Raw genomic sequence first — 25,757 nt, forward strand, 5'->3', positions numbered from 1 at the left:
GTTCAGTTCTACCCCTATCCTTATGCAGCCTGATGAGACCAAGCCTTTTTTGGTCGAGGTTGATGCTTCTTCGGTGGGGGTCGGTGCAGTTTTGTCTCAGGAGAACAAGGATGGAGTACATCCCTGTGCCTTTTTTTCGAAAAAGTTTTCAGAAACCGAACTTAATTACGATGTTGGTAATCGGGAATTGCTGGCTTTGAAACTCGCGTTTGAACATTGGCGTCATTTCTTGGAAGGTGCTAAATTTCCTATTCAGGTTTTCACAGATCATAAGAATTTGATCTATCTGGATGCTGCCAAACACTTGAATGCCAATCAAGCTAGGTGGGCACTTTTTTTTTCTCGGTTTAATTTTTCTGTTACTTATATCCCTGGTACTAAGAATGTTAAAGCCGATGCTTTATCTTGCAGCTTTTCTCCCATGGTTGGTACCAAGGAGGAGGAGAGCATTTTACAGAAAGGAGTTGTGGTTTGGACTCCGTTTTGGAGAATTGGATTCTGAAAGCTCAAGATGATGCTCCATCTAACACTCCCCATGGGAGGTTGTTTGTGCCTAGAACCTCTAGGAGAGATTTGTTTGTGGAGTATCATGAGTCTCGGTTGGCAGGTCATCCAGGAATTTCTGAGACTAAGAGACTTATCAGTCGCAGTTTTTGGTGGCCTGGGTGGCAGAAGGAAGTCATCAAGTGGGTGCGTCAATGTACGGTGTGTGCTAGGTCAAAGGCTTCACATACCCCTGCTGCGGGGTTGCTTTGCCCTCTGGAGGTTCCTAGTGCGCCTTGGACGCATCTGGCAATGGATTTTATTACTGACCTTCCTGTGCCCGAGGGTTTCACTGTCATCTGGGTGGTCGTGGACCGTTTTAGCAAGAAGTGTCATTTGGTTCCATTCATTAAGCTACCCTGCGCTAAGACACTCGCTAAGGCGTTTGTTAAGGAAATTGTCAGGCTCCATGGCGTTCCCACCGACATTGTTTCTGATAGGGGACCTCAGTTTGTTGCTCGCTTTTGGCGTGCTTTTTGTGATAGGTTGGGAGTCCATTTGTCATTTTCGTCTGGGTATCATCCTGAGTCTAATGGACAGACAGAAAGAAAGAACCAGGATGTAGAACAGTTTTTGCGTTGTTTTGTGGCAGACAATCAAGAGGGGTGGTCTGAGTTTCTGCCACTCGCAGAATTTGCTCTTAACAACCATACATCCTCCTCTGCTGGGTGTTCTCCTTTTTTTTGTTGTACTGGGAGACATCCGTCTTTTGGTTCGTTCTCCAAATTGGGGTCGGCGGTGCCAGAGGAGGAGAATTTTTCCGGTGATTTGGAGAGAGTTTGGACTAATGTACGTTGTAACCTTCAAGAGGCTAACAAAAAGTCCAAGAAGTATTTTAACAGGAAACGTAAAGAGGTTTTGTTTACTGTGGGTGACATGGTTTGGTTGTCCTCAAAGAATCTGCAGTTGAGGATTCCCTCTAAAAAATTGGGTCCGAAGTTTGTGGGGCCATTTAAGGTGCTTCAGGTGGTTAACCCATCTGCTGTTAGGTTGGAGGTTCCCACCTCCTGGAAGATTAATCCTGTGTTTCATGTTTCCTTGTTGAAAAAGGCTGATGTATCGGATAGGGATGCCACTGTCACAGTTCCTCCGGTGGTGGAAGACGGCGAATATGAAATTTCTCGTATCCTGAATTCCAGAGGGCATAGAGGGAGATTGCAGTATCTCGTCGCTTGGAAAGGTTTTGGTCCAGAGGATAACTCCTGGGTAAGGGCGGATGATGTCTCTGCCCCTAGACTTGTCAGAGCTTTCCACAGGAGGTTTCCGGGTAGGCCTGGGCCTGGAGGATCCAGAGGATCCTCATAAAAGAAGGGGTACTGTTAGAACCCTCCTGTTTGTTTTTGTTTCTATCTTGTGTTTTGCGGTCACGTGACCATCTTCCTATATACTCCAGCTCCGCCCTTCTGGCTTTGCTGGACTTCAGTGTTGTTTTGACTGTCTCTCTAGCCAGGTGCTTTTGTGCTGATCTATCTCTAGTTTGCTTGGTCCTCTGGGACCTCTAGTACTTTTTGTCAGTTTATCTTTTACTCTGCAACAACTTCTGTTAGGAGGTGTCTCATTTTTGTCCCAGTCCTTAGTTCCTTTAGGGACCCCTCCCTTTCTCTATAGGTCTCCGTTCAGACTAGCCGAGGACGAAGGCGGGTCTCTTCACAAGGAACAGGTAGCCCGCTACAACGTAGGGGCTCAGCTTAGTCTTACTGTAGGGACAGCTCTCCCCTTCTTTCCTTAGCCTATGTTGCAGATCATAACACAGTGTGGTCATCAGTGTTTTTCCAGAATGGATAAAGAAATAAAGAAATTACAAAGCTTCTCCTATACTTTACAGTGTTAAACACGGACAGCACACGGATGTCACTTGGATGCCATCCGTGTGCTGTATGTGATTTTCATAGCGCCATAGGTTATAATGGGTACGTGTGGTATCTGTGAAAAAAAAGGATACCACATTACTGGAAACACGGGCATGTGAAGGAGGCTTTAGTCCCATTAGCAGCAAAGGCTCCATTTGCATAATGTTCCTCATTCAGACCTCCATTTTTCACATACAAGTTCTATCTGTGTTTTTCATGGATAGTACACGCACCTAGTATAGTATTTGGTGCTGTTCACATGTCTGATCTGTATTTTTGGCGGACCAAGTGGTCCATGCGAAATTGTGGAGACACGTGTGATATTGATCCAAGTATCAGATCAATATCGGCAATGGGAGTCTATGGGTCTGTTTTTTACAGGTTGCTAGATAGGAGAAGGGAAGAGAATTTTTTCTCTTTTTTTCTAATCGGTGAAAAACTGATAAAGCTCTGATCAAAGTTGGATCACACTTGGATGGAAATCTGATGTAACTCTGAACAAAACTTGGACCATTTTTCTCGTAAATGAAAAAAAACAGACATCCGAATGATCCCTTTGTCTGATACTACAGATTTAAAATACACAAAAAGGGGATAGTGGTCAGGTGTCAAATACAATTTCTACCCTCCATGTTACAGGACAGTGAATCCCCACGTGGTGTGATGCGGAGACAGGACTAATGGAAAATAGATTTACAATCGAAATCCAAACTTTCTTACTTTCAGTTTAGTGGTTTGACCTTTATAATTATTACAGTCTTGTGGTAATATACACAGGATTCCTGGAGAGTTGAAGCTCATAAACATCCAACGTAGAAAAAGCAGAGGTGACAAAACTGCAGATGACTCTCTGTCACACAACATAACATTACAATAAGTATAAAGTCAGGCAATAAAGTTGTTAACTCCTTTCAGACCATTACAGACTTGAAACGTCCAGGCGGTCCGGCTCCTACTCTGAAGTGACGTTCTAAAACCCCATAGAAAAGGCACAGACATTTTTTTAAACAATCGTTTCCTGTTTCATACACAGAAATCATGTGATCGCTGGGTATAAGGAGGGTCATAGGAGGCATGAATTTATGAAAGAACCAAAAATGTGCTAGGTCAGAATGGGGGTAAGTGGCGCAATCTTGGTAAAGCTTGATATTGCTACAACCATAGAGGGGGCAGGGCGGCATATGATCTCTTCTATGAAAACTGTCTCCCACCAGGCTGCTGTACCTCACCAACACCTGGCTGGTGCATCACAGTTTGAGAATAACTGGTCTAGAATTCACACAAACTTACAAGCCATTTAAATCAGTGATCTCCAAAACCTGTCTGACCAGTTGGTACAGTGGACTTCAGGTATTGTTTTGATTCTTTTGGTAAGTTTTTATATTTTTTTAACTTTTCTTTTTTAGTTAAAAAGGTTGCAACCAGATGTTCCTTTAAGGTCTATATTAACATATTGAAAAGTGGCCAGCGCTTTTTTGCACTTTGGTTTCTCTACAGGACCTAAAAAAAGTTAAATGCATGTAAAAAATTTAATGATAAAATTCATTTGTAATCTGAAAATTTTGTCTTACCTGACCATAAAAAGCCACCCTGAAATAAGTTCCGAGAAGCCGCTTTCCAGACTGCATGACTTCCAGGATTTTTGTATATGCATTGTGGAGAGTCCTATAGAGTTGTGTGAGTTTCTAAGTGATAAAAACAAACAAACATAATTTACACTAATACCAAAAAGGAGATCATTCTTAAGTTGTATAATAACATTATGTAAGTAAGGAATACAAAATAATAACAAGTACAATAAACAGAATTCAACAGAACATTGCATACATTGTGCTGACAGGCAGTAACACTTCTTATCAATAATTTGATGCTCTTGAAGCATTGTTTGAGGTGAACAGGGGTCACTGACGGCTATTTTTTTGGAGTCTGGAATTTTTTTTTTAGTAAGCATTCATCTGTGAACCTAAATTGAATGTTTAATCAGAAAATGACCTATTATTTGAATCAAGGGTTTATGATAAATGCATTCTTAAAGAAAAAAAAATGTTTTTTTTCCAACTTCCTCATCATTATCCATATAAAAAAACCTGAAATCTTGCAAGATACACTAGACCATACGTGTTAAACTCTGGCCTGTGGGCCAAATCTTGCAGGCAGGGTGCTTATATTTGGACCGTGACACCAGACCCACCACCCCTATTTGGAGCCATTATTCTGTATGGAGGACTTTGTGAGGCTCATTATACTGTGTGGAGGACTATGTGGGGTCATTATTCTGTATGGAGGACTATGTGGGACCCACTATTCTGCATGGAGGACTATGTGGGGCCAATTATTCTGCATGGAGGACTATGTGGGGCTCATTATACTGTATGGAGGACTATATGGGACCATTATTCTGTATGGAGAACTATGTGGGGCCCATTATACTGTATGGAGGATTATGTGGGGTCCATTATACTGTATGGAGGACTATATGGGGCTCATTATACTGTATGGAGGACTATGTGGGGCTCATTATACTGTATGCAGGACTATGTGGGGCCCATTATTCTGTATGGAGGACTATGTGGGTTCACTATTCTGTATGGAGGACTATGTGGGGCTCATTATTCTGTATGGAGGACTTTGTGGGGCCCATTATACTGTATAGAGGACTATGTGGGGCCTGGACCATTATTCTGCATGGAGGACTATGTGGGGCTCATTATACTGTATGCAGGACTATGTGGGGCCCATTATTCTGTATGGAGGACTATGTGGGCCCACTATTCTGTATGGAGGACTATATGGGGCCCATTATTCTGTATGGAGGACTAGGTGGGGCCCATTATTCTGTGTGGAGGACTATGTGGGCCCATTATTCTGTATGGAGGACTAGGTGGGGCCCATCATTCTGTATGGAGGACTTTGTGGGGCCCATTATTCTGTATGGCGGGCTTTGTGGTTCCCATTATTCTGAATGGAGGACAATGTGGGGCCCATTATACTGTATACTGGTTGGCCCTCGACTTTGTCGAAGTATTTCAATTTGGCCCTCTGTGTGTTTAAGTTTGACATCCCTGCACTAGACTCATACTTCCTACACTTCAGAAAAGACTTTACAGCAGTCTCATTATCAGCACAGATGAGATTAAAATGAATGTTAACACCTGTACTGAGCAATTTGATTTGTGCTGCCCGAATCCAAGGATATGGGGCACTTCTGCGCTGAGCATCCTTGGAGCTACTAGAATTTACTTGGCCCTGCAACATCATAATGTGGTGTGGGGCTTAGCTACAACAGGTGATGTTACAGCTCACCTCCTCCACTTCAATTCTTAATTACCTTTGCCATGATTAGAGAATGGTCTGATAACGCTACTATACAAACAAGTCAGTCTGTTGGTGCTACCATCCGTGTGAAGAACAGGAGGTAATATTAGACCTAATGGCCAATGAATTGGAAAAATTGAGGCTTTTTTGTACTATAGCTAGTGATGAGAAATAATAATTTTATTATTATTTATTAGGAAAAAAAATTGTAAACATAAAACGTTGATTTTAAAAAATAGGAGTCACTGGCAGATATATGCCACTGCACTACCATAGACTGGCAAATGCACATCGTGTGAATGCCACAAGCAAAATGTGGGGTCACTTATTTCGTATATATCCTTGCTACAAATTTTACAGCCTTATCAACATATGCTTCCCATTAATTTACTTGTATTGGTAATATAAAAGTTGCAGAAGAGAGATTACATTATAAAAGAGTTAGAAAATACAGTGAAACCTCTTTGAGACAACCACCTAAAATTGCATTGGAAAGTGGGTTTTCTCAAATAATAATATGGGTAGTAGTCATAATGCATGGTCTGATGGGGGAAATCTGTAAGTCTTCTCAATGAGAAGGTGATTTAGAGAGCAGACGGAAGGTGATTTAGAGAGCAGACGGATCGATACAAACATTTGCAGGGGTAGAAAAGGAACCTAAACACAATGCAGCTACAAGTGGATCCAAGTTCCATTTCTAAATCCAAGGCTCATGACAATTAAACATTTAACTTTACAATCCTGCCCTGTAGCAAACAGCAATCATTAGGGGCTCTATATACAGATCTCGCTTTGGACTAAGCAGAACGTTTTGCTATGATTAATAAAAATATGACCCTCCAGATGGTTCGGTGACTCTCTTAATTATTTACTCAGTTTTAGTTACATTCCATATTTTATCTATCAAGTCTTCTTATATTAAGTTTAACCACTCTAAATGCTTTATGCAAAGGAGCCACAAAGTCTTTTCACATGTTTATAATAACCGAGAAAAATATTTACTTGTAAAAGCTACTGAATTACATTACTACATCAGCGATGAGAGTAAAAGGAGTTTTCCCACCGTAGACATTTATGGCATGTGATCACTGTCTCATAAATAAGAAATATGTGAGGTTAACTCCTAAGGAGAACAGCAATCCCTTGAACCTTATTTACACTGATGGATGGGTCCCAGGTGCCTCTTCCAAGCAGAAATTGAATGTATGGGTGACAGTAAATGTGTGGCTCTCTCCTTTCCACTCTGTGTAATGAGCATTTGTTTGAGACATAAACACACTGAACACAAACCTCAAATTCTCGCCTCTTTTCATAAATTGGAATAAGAAGTTTTGACACTTCAGATATGGTTTCATATCTCTCTGCTTTCCACAAGCCGTCCACACACTGCTCCAGCAGCTCCACCAACACCTCCTGATGGGATAAAAACAGAAGACAGTGAAATATCTTAATTGGTCTATAAATTAATTAGGACAAGAAGCATACTATTACTAATATATTTTTTTCAACTGACTTCTCCTTGATTCAAGTTACACAAGAAATTAATGGAAACAGTTGTGTAAAATGTTGTACTTAGGTGTAATTTGATCACAGTTATGTTCTATCGGGAACCTGTCACGCGATTCATGCTGCTCAAACAAAGGGCAGCATGAATGAGAGCCTGATTGTACAGGGATCATAGCCAGAGATGAGACTAGTCTAATGCCGCTTCACTTGATTGATAGGTCTCTCACATATCAACTGACGTGTAAATCCCCTGGAGTGGCACTGGGAAATGCTGGGATATTCTACCTGTATTTTCTCTGAAATGCCAGAGCGTTTGGATTCATGCTGCCCGTCATTTGGGCATCATGAAAGGAGTGAAAGGTTCCTTTTCAATCACACAAGTTCCATTCAAATCAATTGCTATCCATACGTGGTCACTTGTGACTTCCGCAAGAAATAGATTTGCGCTTTAAGTTATGGCAGGTTCTGGTATAAATATTTTTAAATCTGTTACGAGGACCATTCTTTCCATTCTTTCACACTTCCTCTACTTCACCTCTATTTTAAAAACAAACATGGCTAGAGCAAAGTAAAATATGAAACAATCACAAATATTTGAGCAAAACAAAGGCATAAGTCCCTTAATAAATATCCCTAACAGCATTGATGTCTGTCTGTGGCAGATCTTTGCTCTCAAGTCTACAAGAACAGTAAGTAATAAAATGGGCAGACCGATTGCTGGGACATTAATGCCCCTTTAGATTGACCCTTCTACAGTTAGAATTGTTTTTGTGTTTAGTTTATGCTGATACAATTTTCTTTCATAAGTCTAATTTTCTCATACTTGTGTGAGGAGTGTTTTTCATGTACAGAACATTTACCCATTATAGTTTATGGCGCTTTTTTTCTGACCGGGTGTCCGCAAAATAATTAAAAAACAAAACATGTCCAATTATGATCAAACACAAGACGCAAATTCAACCCTTCAAGTCTATGGGCCCAATTCATCCTTTAAAATGTCGCCTTCATCTTCAACTACTAGGAGATGGAGATGAAAGCGCATACACACTGACATTATGCGCATTCTCATCTCCATTTCCTGTTAGCATCGTCCATTCACTGCTTTGTGATCTTGTGTGCAGCGAGTGGCTGCTGCAGATAGGACTTTGTCAGCTCTCAACTGCTGCACTGTCAGTGTGCAGGGCTGGGGATTTAGATCAAGCAGTGCTGCAAAGTGAGTGCTGTCAATCATCATAAGGGGAGGGGTGGAGGAAGGTAATTTAGGGTTTGGAGCTGTGCACTGAGCACTTGGCCATGCCAAGGGTGCACCAAAGCCCCCTCATTTACATATGTAATAAACCTTTTTCTACACAACAAATTTACTAAAATCTATAGAACAAGTATGATTTTTGTAGGGACTGTCTTCTATATGAAGCTCTAATAGTTCAATTTCAGTTTGGGGGCTGACAGACTCACTTTAAGAAACCTCTATAAGTTTTGAGGTTTTTTACGCATATGAAAAAATGGATAAAACACTGATGGTAAAAACTGACACAAGGTCAAAGCACTGATAAAAATCTAATCCAGCGCGCTAATTAAAATTTGTTGTTTTTTAAATGAGACAAGCCTGAAACCAACTTAATCGTGAGTGCCTGCATATTCAGTACTGATCAAAAGTTTCAGGCAGGTGTGTAACAATTGCTGCAAAGTAAGAATGCTTTCAAAAATATACATATTAATAGATTATTTCCCTTCAAAAACAGCATCAAAGCATCATATCTCCTAGGTACAAATGCACAAGGATTTCCACAAGCCTACATCCACAGAAGATCTGTGGGTTACTTCTCCAAGATGTTTGGAACAACTCCCCTGCCGAGTTCCTTCAAAAAATGCGTGCAAGCATTGTTGTTCTTTTGAAGGCAAAGGGTGGTCACGCCATAAATTAATTTAATTTAGATTTCTCTGTTGTCTATTCACTTTGCATTGTGTTTAGAAAAATTACCTATTAACATCTACGGTGCTGGCCAAAAGTATTGGCACCCCTGCAATTCTGTCAGATAATACTCAGTTTCTTCCTGAAAATGATTGCAATCACAAATTCTTTGGTATTATTCTCTTCATTTAATTTGCTTGCAAGGAAAAAACACAAAAGAGAATGAAGCAAAAATCAAATCATTGATCATTTCACACAAAACTCCAAAAAAGGGCCGGACAAAAGTATTGGCACCCTCAGCCTAATACTTGGTTGCACAACCTTTAGCCAAAATAACTGCGAACAACCGCTTCCGATAACCATCAATGAGTTTCTTACAATGCTCTGCTGGAATTGTAGACCATTCTTCTTTGGCAAACTGCTCCAGGTCCCTGATATTTGAAGGGTGCCTTCTCCAAACTGCATTTTGAGATCTCTCCACAGGTGTTCTATGGGATTTAGGTCTGGACTCATTGCTGGCTACCTTAGAAGTCTCCAGTGCTTTCTCTCAAACCATTTTATAGTGCTTTTGGAAGTGTGTTTTGGGTCATTGTCCTGCTGGAAGACCCATGACCTCTGAGGGAGCCCCAGCTTTCTCACACTGGGCCCTACATTATGCTGCAAAATTTGTTGGTAGTCTTCAGACTTCATAATGCCATGCACACGGTCAAGCAGTCCAGTGCCAGAGGCAGCAAAGCAACCCCAAAACATCAGGGAACCTCCGCCATGTTTGACTGTAGGGACCGTGTTCTTTTCTTTGAATGCCTCTTTTTTTTTCCTGTACACTCTGTTGATGCTTTTTCCCAAAAAGCTCTATTATTGTCTCATCTGACTAGAGAACATTCTTCCAAAACATTTTAGGCTTTCTCAGGTAAGTTTTGGCAAACTCCAGTGTAACGGGTCTGGGAGGTGGTGTTATGTTCTGCTACCAGAGCTAAGGAAAGAGAGGAGATCTGTCCCTACGATAGAACTCAGCTGAATCCCTACGATGTAACAGGGAACCTGATCCTGCGATCAGACCTGCTAAAGTCCTAAGCTAGTCTGTACGGAGACCTATAGATGTGGGGAAGGAATCCCTACAAGTACTAAGGACTGGGAGGAAAATGGGATACCTCCTAACAGAAATAGTAGCAGACAGACGAACAAACAAAATATATAGAACATAGAGGTCCGTAGACCAAGCAAACTAACAGAGTTAGATACAGAGCACAGGCTAGCTAGAAAGTAGTTATACAATGAAGTCCAGCAAAGCCAGAAGGGCGGAGCAGGATTAAATAGGCCAACAAGGTCATGTGACCAGCAAAGGAAAAAACCTAAGAGCAAGTTTCTAACAGGTGGAACCTCAGAGCAACTATACAAAGGGGCAGTCCTTGTAAGGAAGCGGGTGGCTCCCAGGGAAGGCGGGCAGGCAGTCACGGCAAGTGACAGGGACAGTCTCTGGGTAGAAGGGCAGGAGGTCACGGCAAGTGACGGGGACAGTCTCTGGGTAGAAGGGCAGGAGGTCACGGCAAGTGACGGGGACAGTCTCTTGACAGGCGCATGGTCATGGCAAGTGACAGCAGGGTAAGAGTCTCTAGACAGGCAGGTGGTAACGGCAAGTGACGGCAGAGCCTCCAGGTAGGCTAGCAGGCAGGTAGCAGGTGGGCGCTCCCAGGTGAGCGGGCAAGAGTCTCTGGACAGGCAGGTGGTCACGGCAAGTGACGGCAGAACCTCCAGGTAGGCTAGCAGACAGGTAGCAGGTGGTCGCTCCCAGGTGAGCGGGCAAGAGTCTCTGGACTGGCAGGTGGTCACGGCAAGTGACGGCAGAGCCTCCAGGTAGGCTTAGCAGACAGGTAGCAGGTGAGCGGGCAGGAGTCTCTGGACAGGCAGGTGGTCATGGCAAGTGACGGCAGAGCCTCCAGGTAGGCTAGCAGACAGGTAGCAGGTGAGCGCTCCCAGGCGAGCGGGCAAGAGTCTCTGGACAGGCAGGTGGTCACGGCAAGTGACGGCAGAGCCTCCAGGTAGGCTAGCAGGCAGGTAGCAGGTGAGCGCTCCCAGGTGAGCGAGCAGGAGTCTCTGGACAGGCAGGTGGTCACGGCAAGTGACGGCAGAGCCTCCAGGTAGGCTAGCAGACAGGTAGCAGGTGAGCGCTCCCAGGTGAGCGGGCGAGCAGATCCATAGACAGACTGACAGGTGTTGGAAGGCAGACTGTTGGACCGCAGGAATACAAGCAGATAGACAGGAATCAGGTAGGTATCAAGCAGAGATCTGGCAGGTAACTGGTAATGGAACCTGAGGGCTGAAGCAGAGTTGAAAGGCTTTGCAACAACATTGCTCGGGCACCTCCATTTTGGAGGAGGTGCCTTATATATGGTGAGGACCTCCGGCCATTGGCCGGGGACTCCTTAGGACGACGCGCGCGGCCCCTTTAAGAGAGGGGGAGCGCGCGCGCGCCCTAAGCACAGAGGCCGGGAAGCAGCGCGCGCTGCCAGCAGAGCGGGAGGTAGCCGCCGGGCACGGAGCGGAGAGGTGAGGGGAACGGCGTCCCTGCCTAGCAGGAGGCAGGGACGCCGACGCTACATCCAGCCTGGCTTTTTTATGTCTCGGGGTAAGAAGTGGGGTCTTCCTGGGTATCCTACCATACAGTCCCTTTTCATTCAGATGTCGACGGATAGTACGGGTTGACACTGTTGTACCCTTGTACTGCAGGGCAGCTTGAACTTGTTTGGATGTTAGTCAAGGTTCTTTATCCACCATCCGCACAATCTTGCGTTGAAATCTCTCGTCAATTTTTCTTTTCCATCCACATCTAGGGAGGTTAGCCACAGTGCCATGGGCTTTAAACTTCTTGATGACACTGCTCACGGAAGACACAGGAACATTCAGGTCTTTGGAGATGGACTTGTAGCCTTGAGATTGCTCATGCTTCCTCACAATTTGGTTTCTCAAGTCCTCAGACAGTTCTTTGGTCTTCTTTCTTTTCTCCATGCTCAATGTGGTACACACAAGGACACAGGACAGAGGTTGAGTCAACTTTAATCCATGTTAACTGGCTGCAAGTGTGATTTAGTTATTGCCAACACCTGTTAGGTGCCACAGGTAAGTTAGAGGTGCTGTTAATTACACGAATTAGAGAAGCATCACATGATTTTTCAAAGGGTGCCAATACTTTTGTCCACCCCCTCTTTTAGGTTTGGTGTGGAATTATATCCAATTTGGCTTTAGGACAATTCTTTTTGTGCTTTTTTCATTGAAGACAAATTAAATGAAGAGAATAATACCAAAGAATTTGTGATTGTAATCATTTTCAGGAAGAAACTGAGTATTATCTGACAGAATTGCAGGGGTGCCAAAACTTTTGGCCAGCACTGTATTTTTGAAATCATCCCTCCTTTGCAGCATTTTTCCCACACCTGCCGAAAACCTTTACACAGCATTATATATGACTACAGCCCCCATAAAAATTCCGGGTTCGGCACTATACCTCATAATATCACAATGGACTAAACAGACCCAATCTGAACAGGTGGTGCTCAGTACCCACGAATTCCCAGAATAGATAACCATATAGTTTTTAAATAAAGTCCAGGAAACACATACAGCACTCATCAGGTAATTTTCATATTACTTTTATTCCATAAAAAAAGATTGAATGATTATTGAGGCAATAGGCTTGGAGGTCCTGCATTACGTCCATTTCGCGTCCCACATGACACTTGCCTATTGCCAAAATGATCATGGAATTTATTATTATGGAATAAAAGCAATATGAAAATTACCTGGTGAGTGCCGTATGTATTTCCTGGACTTGATTTAAAAATTATATATGGCTACCTTCTGCTGGAGATATGAGACGTGCTGCATAATTTGCTGTCCTCAGTTGAAGTCTAAGTGATGCTACTTCTCCAGGGAAAAATGTTTGTGTTTCTCATGACTATGAGTAGCCAAAGAGTTTGTATCTGTATAATCAAACAAAAGATAAAAAGCTAAACCACTATAAACATAATTTCACTCAAGCACTAAAAACAGTATACAGATTCTGCAAAATATAGTCCATATCCTTGTGAGAGTTGTACTCTTATGAGAATACACTACATCCGTGGGCTGAAATCAGAACCCCGCACATATTCACACAAACGCTGGTTGTGCAAAATGCAAATAGGCCAAGTTCTGATGAAGTTCTTGAAGCTCATCAAGAGAATGCCAAGAGTGTGCAAAGCAGTCATCAAAGCAAAAGGTGGCTACTTTGAAGAACCTAGAATATAAGACATATTTTCAGTTGTTTCACACTTTTTTGTTAAGTATATAATTCCACATGTGTTAATTCATAGTTTTGATGCCTTCAGTGTGAATGTACAATTTTCATAGTCATGAAAATACAGAAAAATCTTTAAATGAGAAGGTGTGTCCAAACTTTTGGTCTGTAATATAGACAGTACAGACCAAAAGTTTGGACGCACCTCATGCAGAACCAAGAGAGCCATGGGCACTAGAATCAATGAACACTTAAGGAATATTAAGAATAAATACACAGGCCACCCCCTCTCTAAGCACTTTCTAGAAAAACACAAAGGATCCACCCAAGGAATTCAAGTGGTAGGCATAGAAATAGTCCATAAGCATTGGAGACAAGGTGACTTTATTAAAAACATGTCAAAAAAAGAAAGTGAATGGATCTTTAAATTAAACACGTTGAGACCACGGGGACTTAACAGTGAAATAGAACTGTTTGCCTTTAATGACTGACAGCTGCCATGACGTCAGCACCCTTAGGTATATAAAAGACACTATCTACTGGGCCAGACTATCCCTGATGAAGACAGCCGTAGCTGTCGAAACGCGTTGGAATATCGCTGACCCAGCTGAGAAGGCGCCCGCAGGCCTCCGTACTGAGTGCACGCCGCTTACCACGTGACAGCACGTCACTCTGCCCCTCTCGCGCGCTTTCAAGCGAAAGCGCGCCTTTCTCCTCCTCCCTCCCTCTCCCGCTCTGCCTACCCGGAAGTATGCGAGCTGCGGCGGTCACCGGCCGGGACTCTGCTCTCGCCCCGGGCTCCATCACCGCCTGACATCACCGCGGGACTGCAGACTGTAAGTACCCTCAGGCCTCGGCCCCCACAGCCTGTTACCACACGTAAACTGCCAGGAATAGACACCTAAACCTGCACCGTTCTATCCTTGACAGACTCACAGACAACGCGGTCTGTCCTATACCCACCTTGTAACCATAGCCTCCTGCTACACCACAGCATCGTGATACCATTATCTGAAGCACCCTATGGCAGGACATATCACTGCCTGACAGACTGACTACCCAGTCAGAGCCTCCTGCTACACCCACCTTGCATCTAGAGCCTCCTGCCGCACCAGAGCATCCTACTACAGGACTATTGCCGCCTGACTAACCAACTACTAAGCCAGAGCCTCCTGCTGCACCCTCCTTGCGGCCGAAACACCTGCTGCACCTGTCCTCTTGTGCCACCAATAAATGAAATAAGGCAAATAACAAGGTAAATAAACACAGAAACAGTGGACCAATCTAACAATACCACAGACCGTAACCCTCCCTAATTTCTAAGCAGGACAAAGGGTACACCATAGGCGCAACACCGCCAGTACCGCCAGAAGCATCCTGCTGCACCTCCCTTACAGGGACAGGGACAAGCCAGAGCCTCCAGCTGCATCCCTTAAAAGGACAACTATAACTATCACACCCAAAACAGAACAAGTCTACCTCAGGGTAAGTTTAAACCCTATTGTATCACCCCAGAACCGAGTACCTACAACATTAAACCTATTTTTTCTACGTCCTTCAGACCTCGACCATATTTAAAAATCATCCCGGACCAGTCCACCTCAATAGCTGGCTACCTGTGGATTACGGTCCAAAAAACACATCCGCACGTCGTTGCTCTTGTTGCCTGCTGATTGTCATACCAATAGCAGGTAAAGTACAACTTTCACTAGTAATCTTTGGTCAATCACTCCTAAGTTCTAACGAACTTTGTCCTGCACTTCAGGTATCTACCATCATCTCCTACTAACACTATATAGCCCACCGCCAAAAGGCCTTCGCAGTGGCTACAAGGAGAAACATATCAATCACAACAGGTAAGCCAGACAAAACCAACTTACCAGGGAACCGATACCTAAAGTACCGTATTATTATACCCTAACACGGTTCCTCTCCCACCAGGTCCACCCTTCCGCCTCCCAAGTATCGACTACCTCAAGACCTGATGGAAACCTGTTTTATTAATTAATCAATAACCATATTTATTTATTTATTTATCCATCTATTCATTTTACTAATTCTTTATATTGTGTATTTTAAGCATTTTAGAAAAAAAAAAAAATTTTAAGCACTTGTATCAATAAAGAACATTTTAGCTATTTATTCTCCCGATTTCATTCATTCACTACTGTTAGCGCGAATTTTAAACCATAGGTTAATTTATTTAGTATTTTCAATAAAATATATAACTTTTAGATGGTAGCATGGACTCTTGTTTCTCATTTTTCTTTATTTCCCAGTAGCACCTTGCTTTTCCTCAGTACTACAAACCCCTCCCTCTCTCCTGTGTGCTCCCTACCTGACCAATGTTATCGTATGCTATCTACATCAGGATAGCTGCTTTGTGGTTTTACATCATTATCTAGTTTCTAACAGAGCTCACCGCTGCTGTACTCCTCCACAACGGAGCTTGTGGGTTAAAGCAACCCTCCACTGTGGCATTGAAATGTTAATATACATTTCTCATATATAGTCACTCTATCTGATGTCCACTGTTTTCCTTCCACTGGCACCTCTGATGGGACCTGCATTCTGGTCCTACTGCATCCTAGATGACCACCACAGTGTCATGGACAACACAGCGGCAAGTTTAAACGATGCCTTCCTTGCCATCTTGTGCTGTGGAGTTATCAGACTTAACACTGCTGCCTGTATAACTTTAGAGGCTAACTTTGATGCAAGAGGACCAAACACCTGGTCTCATCAAAGGAGGCCAAAGGAGGCAGTGGTGCAAAAAACTTCTTCTTCTGCTCTTTTAGGTAAGGGTCATGAGCACAATCATCTTACTAATTACCTGCAGTACTTTAAATTTTACATTCTATCAAATGATTTTGATGCCAATTTTCATGCAGCCTTTTGAAACTTTTCACTGTCTCTTCCTGTCTCATTTTCTTGCCATCTAACTTCCTGTTTAATTTGTTTTCTAAGAGTTTGTGCCTCATTTTTTTCATTTGTCACAACTTCCTTTAAGACTGTAGTTGGGGTTTTTCCTTCTCAGTTTGAAACCACATACCATTACGCAAGTTGTCTGCAGACATTGCCCTCATTAAAAAAGGTCATGTAACCTACAGTGCATAGAAGAAACTTTTAATAACAAAGTTCACCATCCCCAGCTTTTTTGCTACTTTAGAGTTATGCCAATTCAATTTATATACCTGCTGTACAAAAGTTTACTGGAAAAAATAGCTATAGCTAAAAATTAGGTGATCTACATAAAGTGTTTTTTTTTTTTTTTTTTTTTTTTTAAAGACCTTTTTATTGGATATTTCTCAGGATGACTCACTGTGATTTTAGCCACAGAAAATACTTTGAGATCTGATCCAATACATCGGCGCGGTTAACAAAATTATAGGTATAGTGTCTGTCACATATTTTTCCATCTATTTGAAAGAAAGATTCTTAAGAATTGTTGTCTTTACTGAGTCTCTGGAGACTAGGTTCCCACAAAAAGTTCATAAAAGTATTCCATGTGCCATGGCCTTAAGGGATGTTAATACTACATGTAAATTCAAGTGTTTTTGAAACAAACAGCTATAGAGTCACCACAAGAAAAAAACAAGCATATTTGCAGGAAGTTTGTTCATGGATGGACCATCAACTGTGTGGTTACACCCTTAGGCTACAATCGACAGCACAGGGAAAGCACACTGGACCAATGGATATAAATTCTGTGTGGAAAAAAAATCATAACATGCACTAGTTACATCTGTTTTAAGGACGAGAGAGTGCTTCTTTTCATGGCAGACAGCTTTTGCACTTGTCCACGCCACGGCACAGAACACAGAGCTGCATGTGGATCCAGTTCCATGTGCAAATTGTGCCATGACTCATCCAATAATTTCAACATTCATCTGAATTGTATCCTAACAGGAAAATAGAGAATATGATATTCCTTCATCTGCTCTGCACTTTATTCACATTGTTCCTCAACTACTTTCACTAACAATATCAATCATAATAATCAAGTCACTGATAAAGTTGAGCAAAAAAGATTCACAACGTCCTCATCCAGATTCCAAGTCAGTACTCTGAAATAATGAGCTGGAAAAAGTGGAAAATGTCTGTAGGAACTTCCTTGGCTGGCGCTTAATGGTGGTGTCACCATGTTGCAGAGGCCTTGTGATCACAAGAGGCGCCCAGGATGCTGGCATTCGAGTTCCGGCCAAGGAAGTTTTCACTGCCATGTCCAGCTTCCATGAAGTATCGACATAAACGTTGGACTATAGTTCTCTAAAACTGTTTGCTCAACTCTAGTCATTGATGGAATTGCAAATTCCTAACTTGTTTTCTTATGTTTGCAATATTAAAATGTATTCCTAACTCAGGCTCTCAGATCTTAATAACATTTTACAAGGATGACTACAGGAAAGATGCTAATAGAACAGCAGTTTTTGTAGACCAGGTAGTTGAAACACCGCCACCTTTTTCAGCGTTGGATTGGGGCCTCCAATCTAAGTTCCGTGACCCTATTATTTTATTTACCAGCTATTGTCTTCAGCTGCTCCCGGCCCCACCCCGGTCCCAATCCGCCATCATGTGAGGTAACAGTCACAAGCTCTCAATACAAGTCTATGAGAGCCTCGTTCAGTCTTTAATAGACTTAAATGAAGCAGTGACTTCCGAATCGCCCAGCAAAAACTGGAGCCATCTGGCAGGTCACAACTTGCAGAAGACAGACCGGAGCGGCGTCGATAACAGAAGAAGACGGTGGCTGGTAAGTATATTACTAGGGGCAGGGATCTTAGATTAATGACACCGCTCCAGCGGTGAAATAAAAATAAATGCTGGAGTGGAGCTTTTAAAGAAGTTATCTCAAGAAAACAAGCCCATGTCCATATGCTTATGGCATATTGACATTAAAGAGGCCCTCACTCAAGCCCTCTATTTATCAGAGCAAGGAACCACTAGGTGTCATTCTCACTCCCCATGTAAAATATACATGGTGTTAAAATTAAAATTCCATTGCAACCGGATTCTAAAATGAATTGGGATTAAAGGGGGCAGAATGGTTGTATGACGGCCTGAGGATTGTCTGAGAGTTTCTTCAAGGACAAATCTGCTTTCACCAAATTTGACGAATATTGGTGAGGGTATTGTCCGTGCACAGTCTATTGCGCACATGAACAGCATATTAATGGAAATGTTTATTAGAACATAGCTATAGCCAGATAACTTACCAACAGCCCCTAATGCATATTGTTAGAGGTGTAGACAGTTCCATGCCAATAGTTTTTCTCAATTAGTCACAGAATGACTTATGATGCTGCATGTATGTATTCTCCCAGCCTATGTGATGGTGGTTAGATAAATTAAAAATACAAGTGTAACAACAACGTGAACTTTCCCTACTTCAAAAGAAGTCTAAACTTATACGAGGCCACGCAAATGAGAAACTTCCACGGGAAAATATTAAGTACTGAGTTGACTGTAACTTGGGGTTGATATGACCTAGGCACTAGATTGATGTGATGATAATTTATTTGATTTTGCGGTTTGTGTTTATAGTATACGGGCTATAAGTAGGACTTTATATACTCTGTTAAAAGTGTACCTATTATTCTGGGTAACTTTTCAGAACAAGTTATCATGTGTACACAAGTGATAACACTATACCTGACTAACTTAAATCCTCCATAATCCGAACTTCCCACTCCCGTCTCCAAGATTTCTTGCGTGCTGCGCCAATTCTTTGGAATGCACTACCCAGGACAGTTTGATTAATTCCCAATACCCACAGTTTCAAACGGACCCTAAAAACCCATTTCTTTAGACTGGCGTATCGCCTCCACACACTATCTGTCCATCCCAGTTGTCTGTCCCAGTTTTCCCCCATATTAAAATCTTCTTCAATTTCAGGTTCATACCAACCATGCACATAATAGCCTCGGTCAGGACTGAACACATACTGGCTGGCGACCAGTCCATGTATTATTTATCCTATATAGTATATCAAGGCTGCATTACACAATATATGTACATTTTACCTTTTGTGTCTCCCCCATTTCCTCATAGACTGTAAGCTTGCGAGCAGGGCCCTCACTCCTTTCGATATGAGATATGTTTATTCTGTATTGTTTGTATAAGTCCCCCCTAAAATTTGTAAAGTGCTGCGGAATATGTTGGCGCTATAAAAATAAAAATTATTATTATTATATTATTATTGTATTGCTAGTAGCCTTCATTTATTGACAACATTCCCAGAGCAGGCTGCTATGATGTCTCCCATACACAGCACTGCAGTGCACCCATGAATCTACCATGGAGATGCACTAGGAAGATACTTACTAGAAGCAGCAGTACCTTTGTAAATTTATGCACCCCTCTCTCTCTCAAAACCTGTTCTCACCTGCGCCTCCATCTCTCTTTTCTATAGACTACTATAGGCAGAGGCTGTAATCTGATCTCTCAGTAATTCTGAAAATCCATTTGATCTCTGCCTCTGTAAAGAGGGTCCTAAGACTGAAATACGTGGTTAATGCACAAAGAATAGATAAGTAGAGAAAAAAATACCGGTAATTGTTCTGTAATAAGATCAAGTGAATACAAAAAGTCTACACACCCCTGTTAAAATGGCAGGTTTTATAAGAATAATTTCAGCAACCTGCATGTGTGCAGTTATTTAAAATGGATAGGATAAATTTTACTTGTTACTTTGCTTCTACCATAGAATAAATGAGAAACAAAACGTTCCTTAGCGTTGATTTTCAATCAGGGTTTTACAGCATATTGGAAAAATACGTCAGCAGGATGTATCTTATGACTTTCTATTTACAGTTGAAACCAGAAGTTTACATACACTATAGAAAATTTGGAGATAATGATATGCTCGTGCTCCGGGGCGAACAGTGGGGGGCGCTCTATCTGGTGTTCTGCTTACTTATTCAGCTATATGCTCTTATGACAGCTCACTGTGCCTTCACTGACCTGCCTCCTATTTTACATAATGTATCTAGTAGTGCGGGGTAGGTAAAATAGGAGGCAGGTCAGTGAAGGCACAGTGAGCGGTCATAAGAGCATACAGATGAATATGTAAGCAGAGCACCAGATAGAGCACCCCCACAGGCCGCCCCGGAGCACGAGCATATCATAATCTCCAAACTGAAAGTAAAGATTACCCAACCACAGCAATTTCATCAACCAAAGTACCATTTTAATCAGTGTAATGTCGCTCACCTGACAGTTGCACTTTAAGGGCAATGGTACCAAATACTAATGAATTGTATGTAAACATTTGACTTTGCAGTAAGTAATACAAATGATTTAAACATTCTCTCCCTCTCATTATTCTGGCATTTGGCAAATATTAAAAATTATGGTAATCCTAATTGACCTAAAACGGGAAAGGTTTATTCTGATTTCATGTCAGATATTGAGAAAAACATGCATATGTGTCTTTTTATATAAAGTATGTAAACTACTGGTTACAATTGTAACTACAGTAACCCACATCCATAAAAAGTAGTAAGGCTGCAATTCACTAAGACTGGGGTTTTGTAAACCAGTCCTAATGAAAGGAGCAGTGTAGCAAGATGCATCAAATTCATTGAAAGGCGGCACCTCTTTATTGAATTTGGCAAATATTTCAACTTCAGTGCACAATCGCCAGAAATGTTCGCCAACCACTTTGTAGGGTAAGTTAAGATTCATTTGTTGGGTGAGCTTGACCACACCCATCCAGTATAAACTAAGCCAAAGCAGTGGTAGCTGGTTGGGACTGGCATAAAAACACCAAAAGGCACACAATTTTTGCTTTGAGTTGCACAAGCAGTTTATTGCGCAAGCAGTTTATTACCAACATAATAGTGAAAACTGATTCATGAATCAGGACCTCAGACTTTTCGCTGATTCAATATGATTTAAAAATACAAACACTACTCAGTATATGAAATATTAACCTATATGTTTGGAATATACTTTTTGCCTTTTCGAAAAATTAAAATAAACAAAGGAATAAGGTTTGTTAGGTTTAAACGACCTGCTGAAGCTATACCCCAGAGGTATACAACTGTATGTCAAAGACTACCATTGTCTACAAATTGTGAGGCAGTGAGGGGGATCATATGCGAGAGTCGGTATGTATTCCCTAGGATGCGCATAGAGAACTATTGAACCTGCTGGAGTGCATTGCAATCACAGACACTGCTGTGGTTTCAGTGCAAAATGAAAGTAATCTTTGACTTGGTCAAGCTATTTTGACCAAGTCAGATTTAAGAAAACCCGGCATGGGCTTTTATTTTTGGAGTGAACCACAGGATGGCAGTGGGGAGGTTCACTCCCTCCAGCAGTCTTGCATGTGGCTCATGTCCACAGTTTTCAATTAAAAACCTGCAGCAAAGGTTTGGGTGTGTCAGTGTTGTGTTTGCTAGCAGCAGAGCAGGAGGCTCTGCACTGCAAGCCATTGTGAAGGCTGAACACAGGCCTGCGAAGGCAACGTATCTGATGCACCTTGAGTAACATGGTAGTGCAGTCGCCCATGGCAACGAGGTTGTGTTATAAAGGCTGCATTGGAGGTCCCGGCTGCGATCCGGAGGATGAAGCTGCCTTTAATTTGTGAGGTTTTTTTTGGACAATAAAAACTTTAAGTTGGATATTCTTGGGTCACTGCCTGTTAAATCACACTGTGTGAACACCGCCACACTTCAATTTGGTGGAGAATGCAGGCAGTGTGAACTGAGGCATACCCCAACGTCAGCTGCATGTCTGTCATTAGGCCTGCCACACAGCAGCCCAGACCCGCTGACAAGATGGAGGAAATCCTGAGACAGTAGGTCCTCACATAGAATGGAGAGCTTGAGGAAGGTGAGTCACAGTGCTCCTTTCGTGTGGTGTTGGCGCAGTGTGTCGGTCATTGTTGCTGTGGTTTTGTGCTTGTGGGGCGGCATGGCCTGGAGTCATGGGGACTCGGCCTTGCAGCAAGGGTGCTTTGAGGCACCAGGTCGCCTGCCCTTCTGGTGCATTGTCGCTGCGGCGGTGGTTGGCGCACGGCTCCGCTCCCGTTCAGGCAGGAAATGTTAGGACCCACTACGAGGTTTGCCGTGACGTGGCAGTGGGCTTCATACAGTCTGATCAGAATGTTAAACCAAGGACCTCATGTTCAGTTTTATATAATTTTGCCGAGAGGCATTAGATCAACGTATGTTTTTGGAGGTGCTGTCCATTCTCTTTTTTCAACTTAACCTCACACAGAACAGCAACAACAGACGAATAACCTGTTGCTGCAGCAGATTGCGGCCCTGCGTGAGGCACCCCCATCACTGGCCCTGGAACGTCGTGAGGCCCAGGACAAGGTCCGTTCCGCATTGAGGAAGCTGCGTCCAGAGGTCGACATTGAAGCCTTCCTCATAGTTTACGAGCGCACCGCAGAGTGGTAGAACCTGCCGAAGTCCCAGTGGGCTGAAGTGGTGGCTCTGTTTTTGATGGGCGACGCTCAGAACGCCTACTTTGACCTCAGCCGGGAGGATGCCTAGGACTATGGGAAGCTGAAAGGTGAGATCCTTGCATGACTGGGGGTTAATACCTATGTGAGAGCCCAACGGGTGTTTTCAAGGACCTTTGTGGAGGCCCGGCCCGCTAGGTCTCAGGCATATGACTTGCTGCAGCTAGTTAAAAGGTGGTTCCAGTCTGAGACCTTGACTCCGTCCCATATGGTAGAGAGGGTGGTGGTCGACCGGCTTGTGAGAACTCTGCCAGCCGCTATACAGCGTTGGGTGGGGCAAGGGCACTCTAGACCAAGTGGTTAGCCTGATCGAGCGGTATATGGCCACTCAAGACTTCATAAGGGACTCTGCTCCACTGCGGCTATCATGCCAGACCTTGCAAGCCCAGGAGCCTGGGAAAGTTACACGACCCTCTGCTGGGGTCAGTCAGGACACAGCCCGTATGGAGGGGATAACACGGAGTGATGGTGGACGGAGACCAGTTAGGTTGTTTGTATACATGGGGCCCTCCGAGAGTTCCTGACTGCGGAGGTTATTTTTTCCACCCTGTGTGGGGAGATGAAACGTGGTGGGAGTGAAGACCCTTCCTTATGGGACTGTTTTGGGAAGAGACTCTCCCCTGTTCTGGTCTCTGTGGGAAAATAAAATGAACCCTCCCAAGGTAAATGTCTTTCCGGGCGCGGAACCCGAAGATCCCGAATCAGGCATACCTGCCGTAGGGGTTGCCAACCTAGGGACAGAGTGTAAACCCAATAGGTTTCCCCTAGAGGCATTGAAAGGAGAGGTTGAGGAGACCCCATTGATCCCAGAGCTGGAAGTGTCCCGGGGAACGTTTGGGACAGCTCAACTACAGGATCCTTCCCTGACCCGGGCACGGGAAAGCGCAATAGAGGTAAAATGGGGTGGCTCAGCAACCGGGTGCAGAGACAGTTTTTCCATGCATGGCGGTCAACCAAGATTTACTCTATAGGGTTTTCAAGATCCGGGACGAGGTTGTGGAACAACAAGTAGTGCCTCAGTCGTACCGTCGGGCGGTACTTGAGATGGCCCACACACACGTGCTGGGTGGGCATCTAGGGGTTAAAAAGACGCAAGAGAGCATCTTGCAGCGGTTCTCTTGGCCCAGGATTTACGCTGAGGTACAGAGGTATTGTGAATCTTGCCCGGAATGTCAGCTGACCACACGCACCGCAAACTTCCATAGCCCATTGGTACCTCTGACAGTTATAGAGGAACCTTTTGAACGGGTTGCGATGGATTTGATGGGACACATTGTAAAGTCAGCTCATGGTCACTAACACATACTTGTGGTCGCCGACTATGCCCACCCATTACCCGGAGGCCATTCCGCTCCACCACACCTCGGCTAAACTTATTGGCCGGGAGTTGTTTGCCATGTTCTGTTGCCTTAGGCTGCCTAAGGAGATCCTTACGGATCAGAGGACTCCTTTTATGTCCAAGGTGACGAAGAAACTGTGCAAGCTGCTAAAAATAAAACAGTTGTGCACGTCGGTGTACCATTCTCAGACCGACGGTTTAGTCGAGCGGTTTAATAAAACCCTCAAGTCTATGTTAAAAAAGGTTGTTTCCAAGGATGGGAGGATTGGGACATGTTACTGCCCTATTTAATGTTTGCCATCCGCGAGGTACTACCATGGTCTTCCATGGGGTTCTCACCCTTTGAGCTATTGTACAGGAGACATCCTAGGGGTCTGCTGGATGTAGCCAAAGAGACGTGGGAACAGGAGCCTACCACACATAGGAGTGTAATAGAACATGTGGCAAGTATGCAGGACCGGATTGCGGAGGTTGTGCCCATAGTAAAGGAACACCTCCTGGATGTTCAGGCAGCGCAGAGCCGAGAATATAAAAAAAAGGCCACGGTCAGGTCCTGTAAAGAAGGGGATCGGGTATTGGCATTAGTGCGTGCTCGGGGATTAAGTCTTCGTCGCTCCATGAACATGATTTGCGACTGTTTGACAGCTTTAATACATGTGAGGAATGCTGGAAAAACAGGCATTCCGCGCATGTATTAAAGCTGTTAAACAGTCGCAAATCATGTTCACGGAGCGACGAAAACTTAACCCCCAAGCACGCTGAAGATAATAGGTACTCGCCCGAGCATGCTCGTTAAGTCTCGAGCAACGAGCATGCTCGATCATCACTAATCATTACGGTTTTGTAATGAGTTCCAAAAATTTAATGAGGTGTCATAATTTGACCTTTATCCAATGCCTCGGGTCTGCTCGAGTCACCAGATGGTTCTTGTCACAGCAAAATTTCAGCTTCTCGGTGGAACATCAAGCTGGGAAATCGCAGGGAAGTGCGGATACCCTGTCATGGCCACCCTGTATGGAGACAGGTGTTCAACCCCACAAGTTAGAACAGGGGGAGGGATATGTGAGGCAGTGAGGGGGATCATATGAGATGGTTGGTATGTATCCCCTAGGATGTGCATAGAGAATTATTGAACTCGTTGGAGTGCATTGCAATCACAGACACAGATGTGGTTACAGAGCAAAATAAATATAAGCTTTGACTTGTTCAGGCTACTTTGACCAAGTCGGATTTAAGAAAACCTGGCATGGGCTTTTATTTTTGGAGTGAACTACAGGATGGCAGTGGGACGGGTCACTCCCTCCAGCCGGGTCTTTCATGTGGCTCCTGTCCACAGTTTTCATTTAAAAACCTGCAGCAAAGATTGGGGTGTGTCAGTGTGTTTGCTAGAAGCAGAGCAGGAGGCTCTGCACTACAAGCCTGAGTGAAGGGTGAACACAGGCCTGCGAAGGCAACGTATCTGATGCACCTTGAGTAACATGGCAGTGAAGTCGCCCATGGCAACGAGGGTGTGTTATAAAGACTGTATTGGAGGTCCCGGTTGC

General features: G+C 43.5%; 1 protein-coding gene across 4 annotated transcripts in view; it reads right to left on the reverse strand.

Moving 5' to 3' along the window:
* Positions 1-25,757, reverse strand: part of DOCK11 (dedicator of cytokinesis 11) — a 333,016-nt gene that overhangs the window by 56,598 nt on the left and 250,661 nt on the right. For all 4 annotated transcript variants that reach the window (XM_073641338.1, XM_073641340.1, XM_073641339.1 and 1 more), the window contains 2 exons: positions 6,999-7,121; positions 3,965-4,078 (listed from right to left, as the gene is read on the reverse strand). In XM_073641338.1, coding sequence (XP_073497439.1) covers positions 3,965-4,078; positions 6,999-7,121 — 237 coding nt within the window. The remainder of the gene's footprint in view (positions 1-3,964; positions 4,079-6,998; positions 7,122-25,757) is intronic.

This window comes from Phyllobates terribilis, unplaced genomic scaffold (assembly GCF_046119375.1).
Source record: "Phyllobates terribilis strain yellow unplaced genomic scaffold, ASM4611937v1 Scaffold_7__3_contigs__length_470593459, whole genome shotgun sequence".
Classification (NCBI taxonomy): domain Eukaryota; kingdom Metazoa; phylum Chordata; class Amphibia; order Anura; family Dendrobatidae; genus Phyllobates; species Phyllobates terribilis.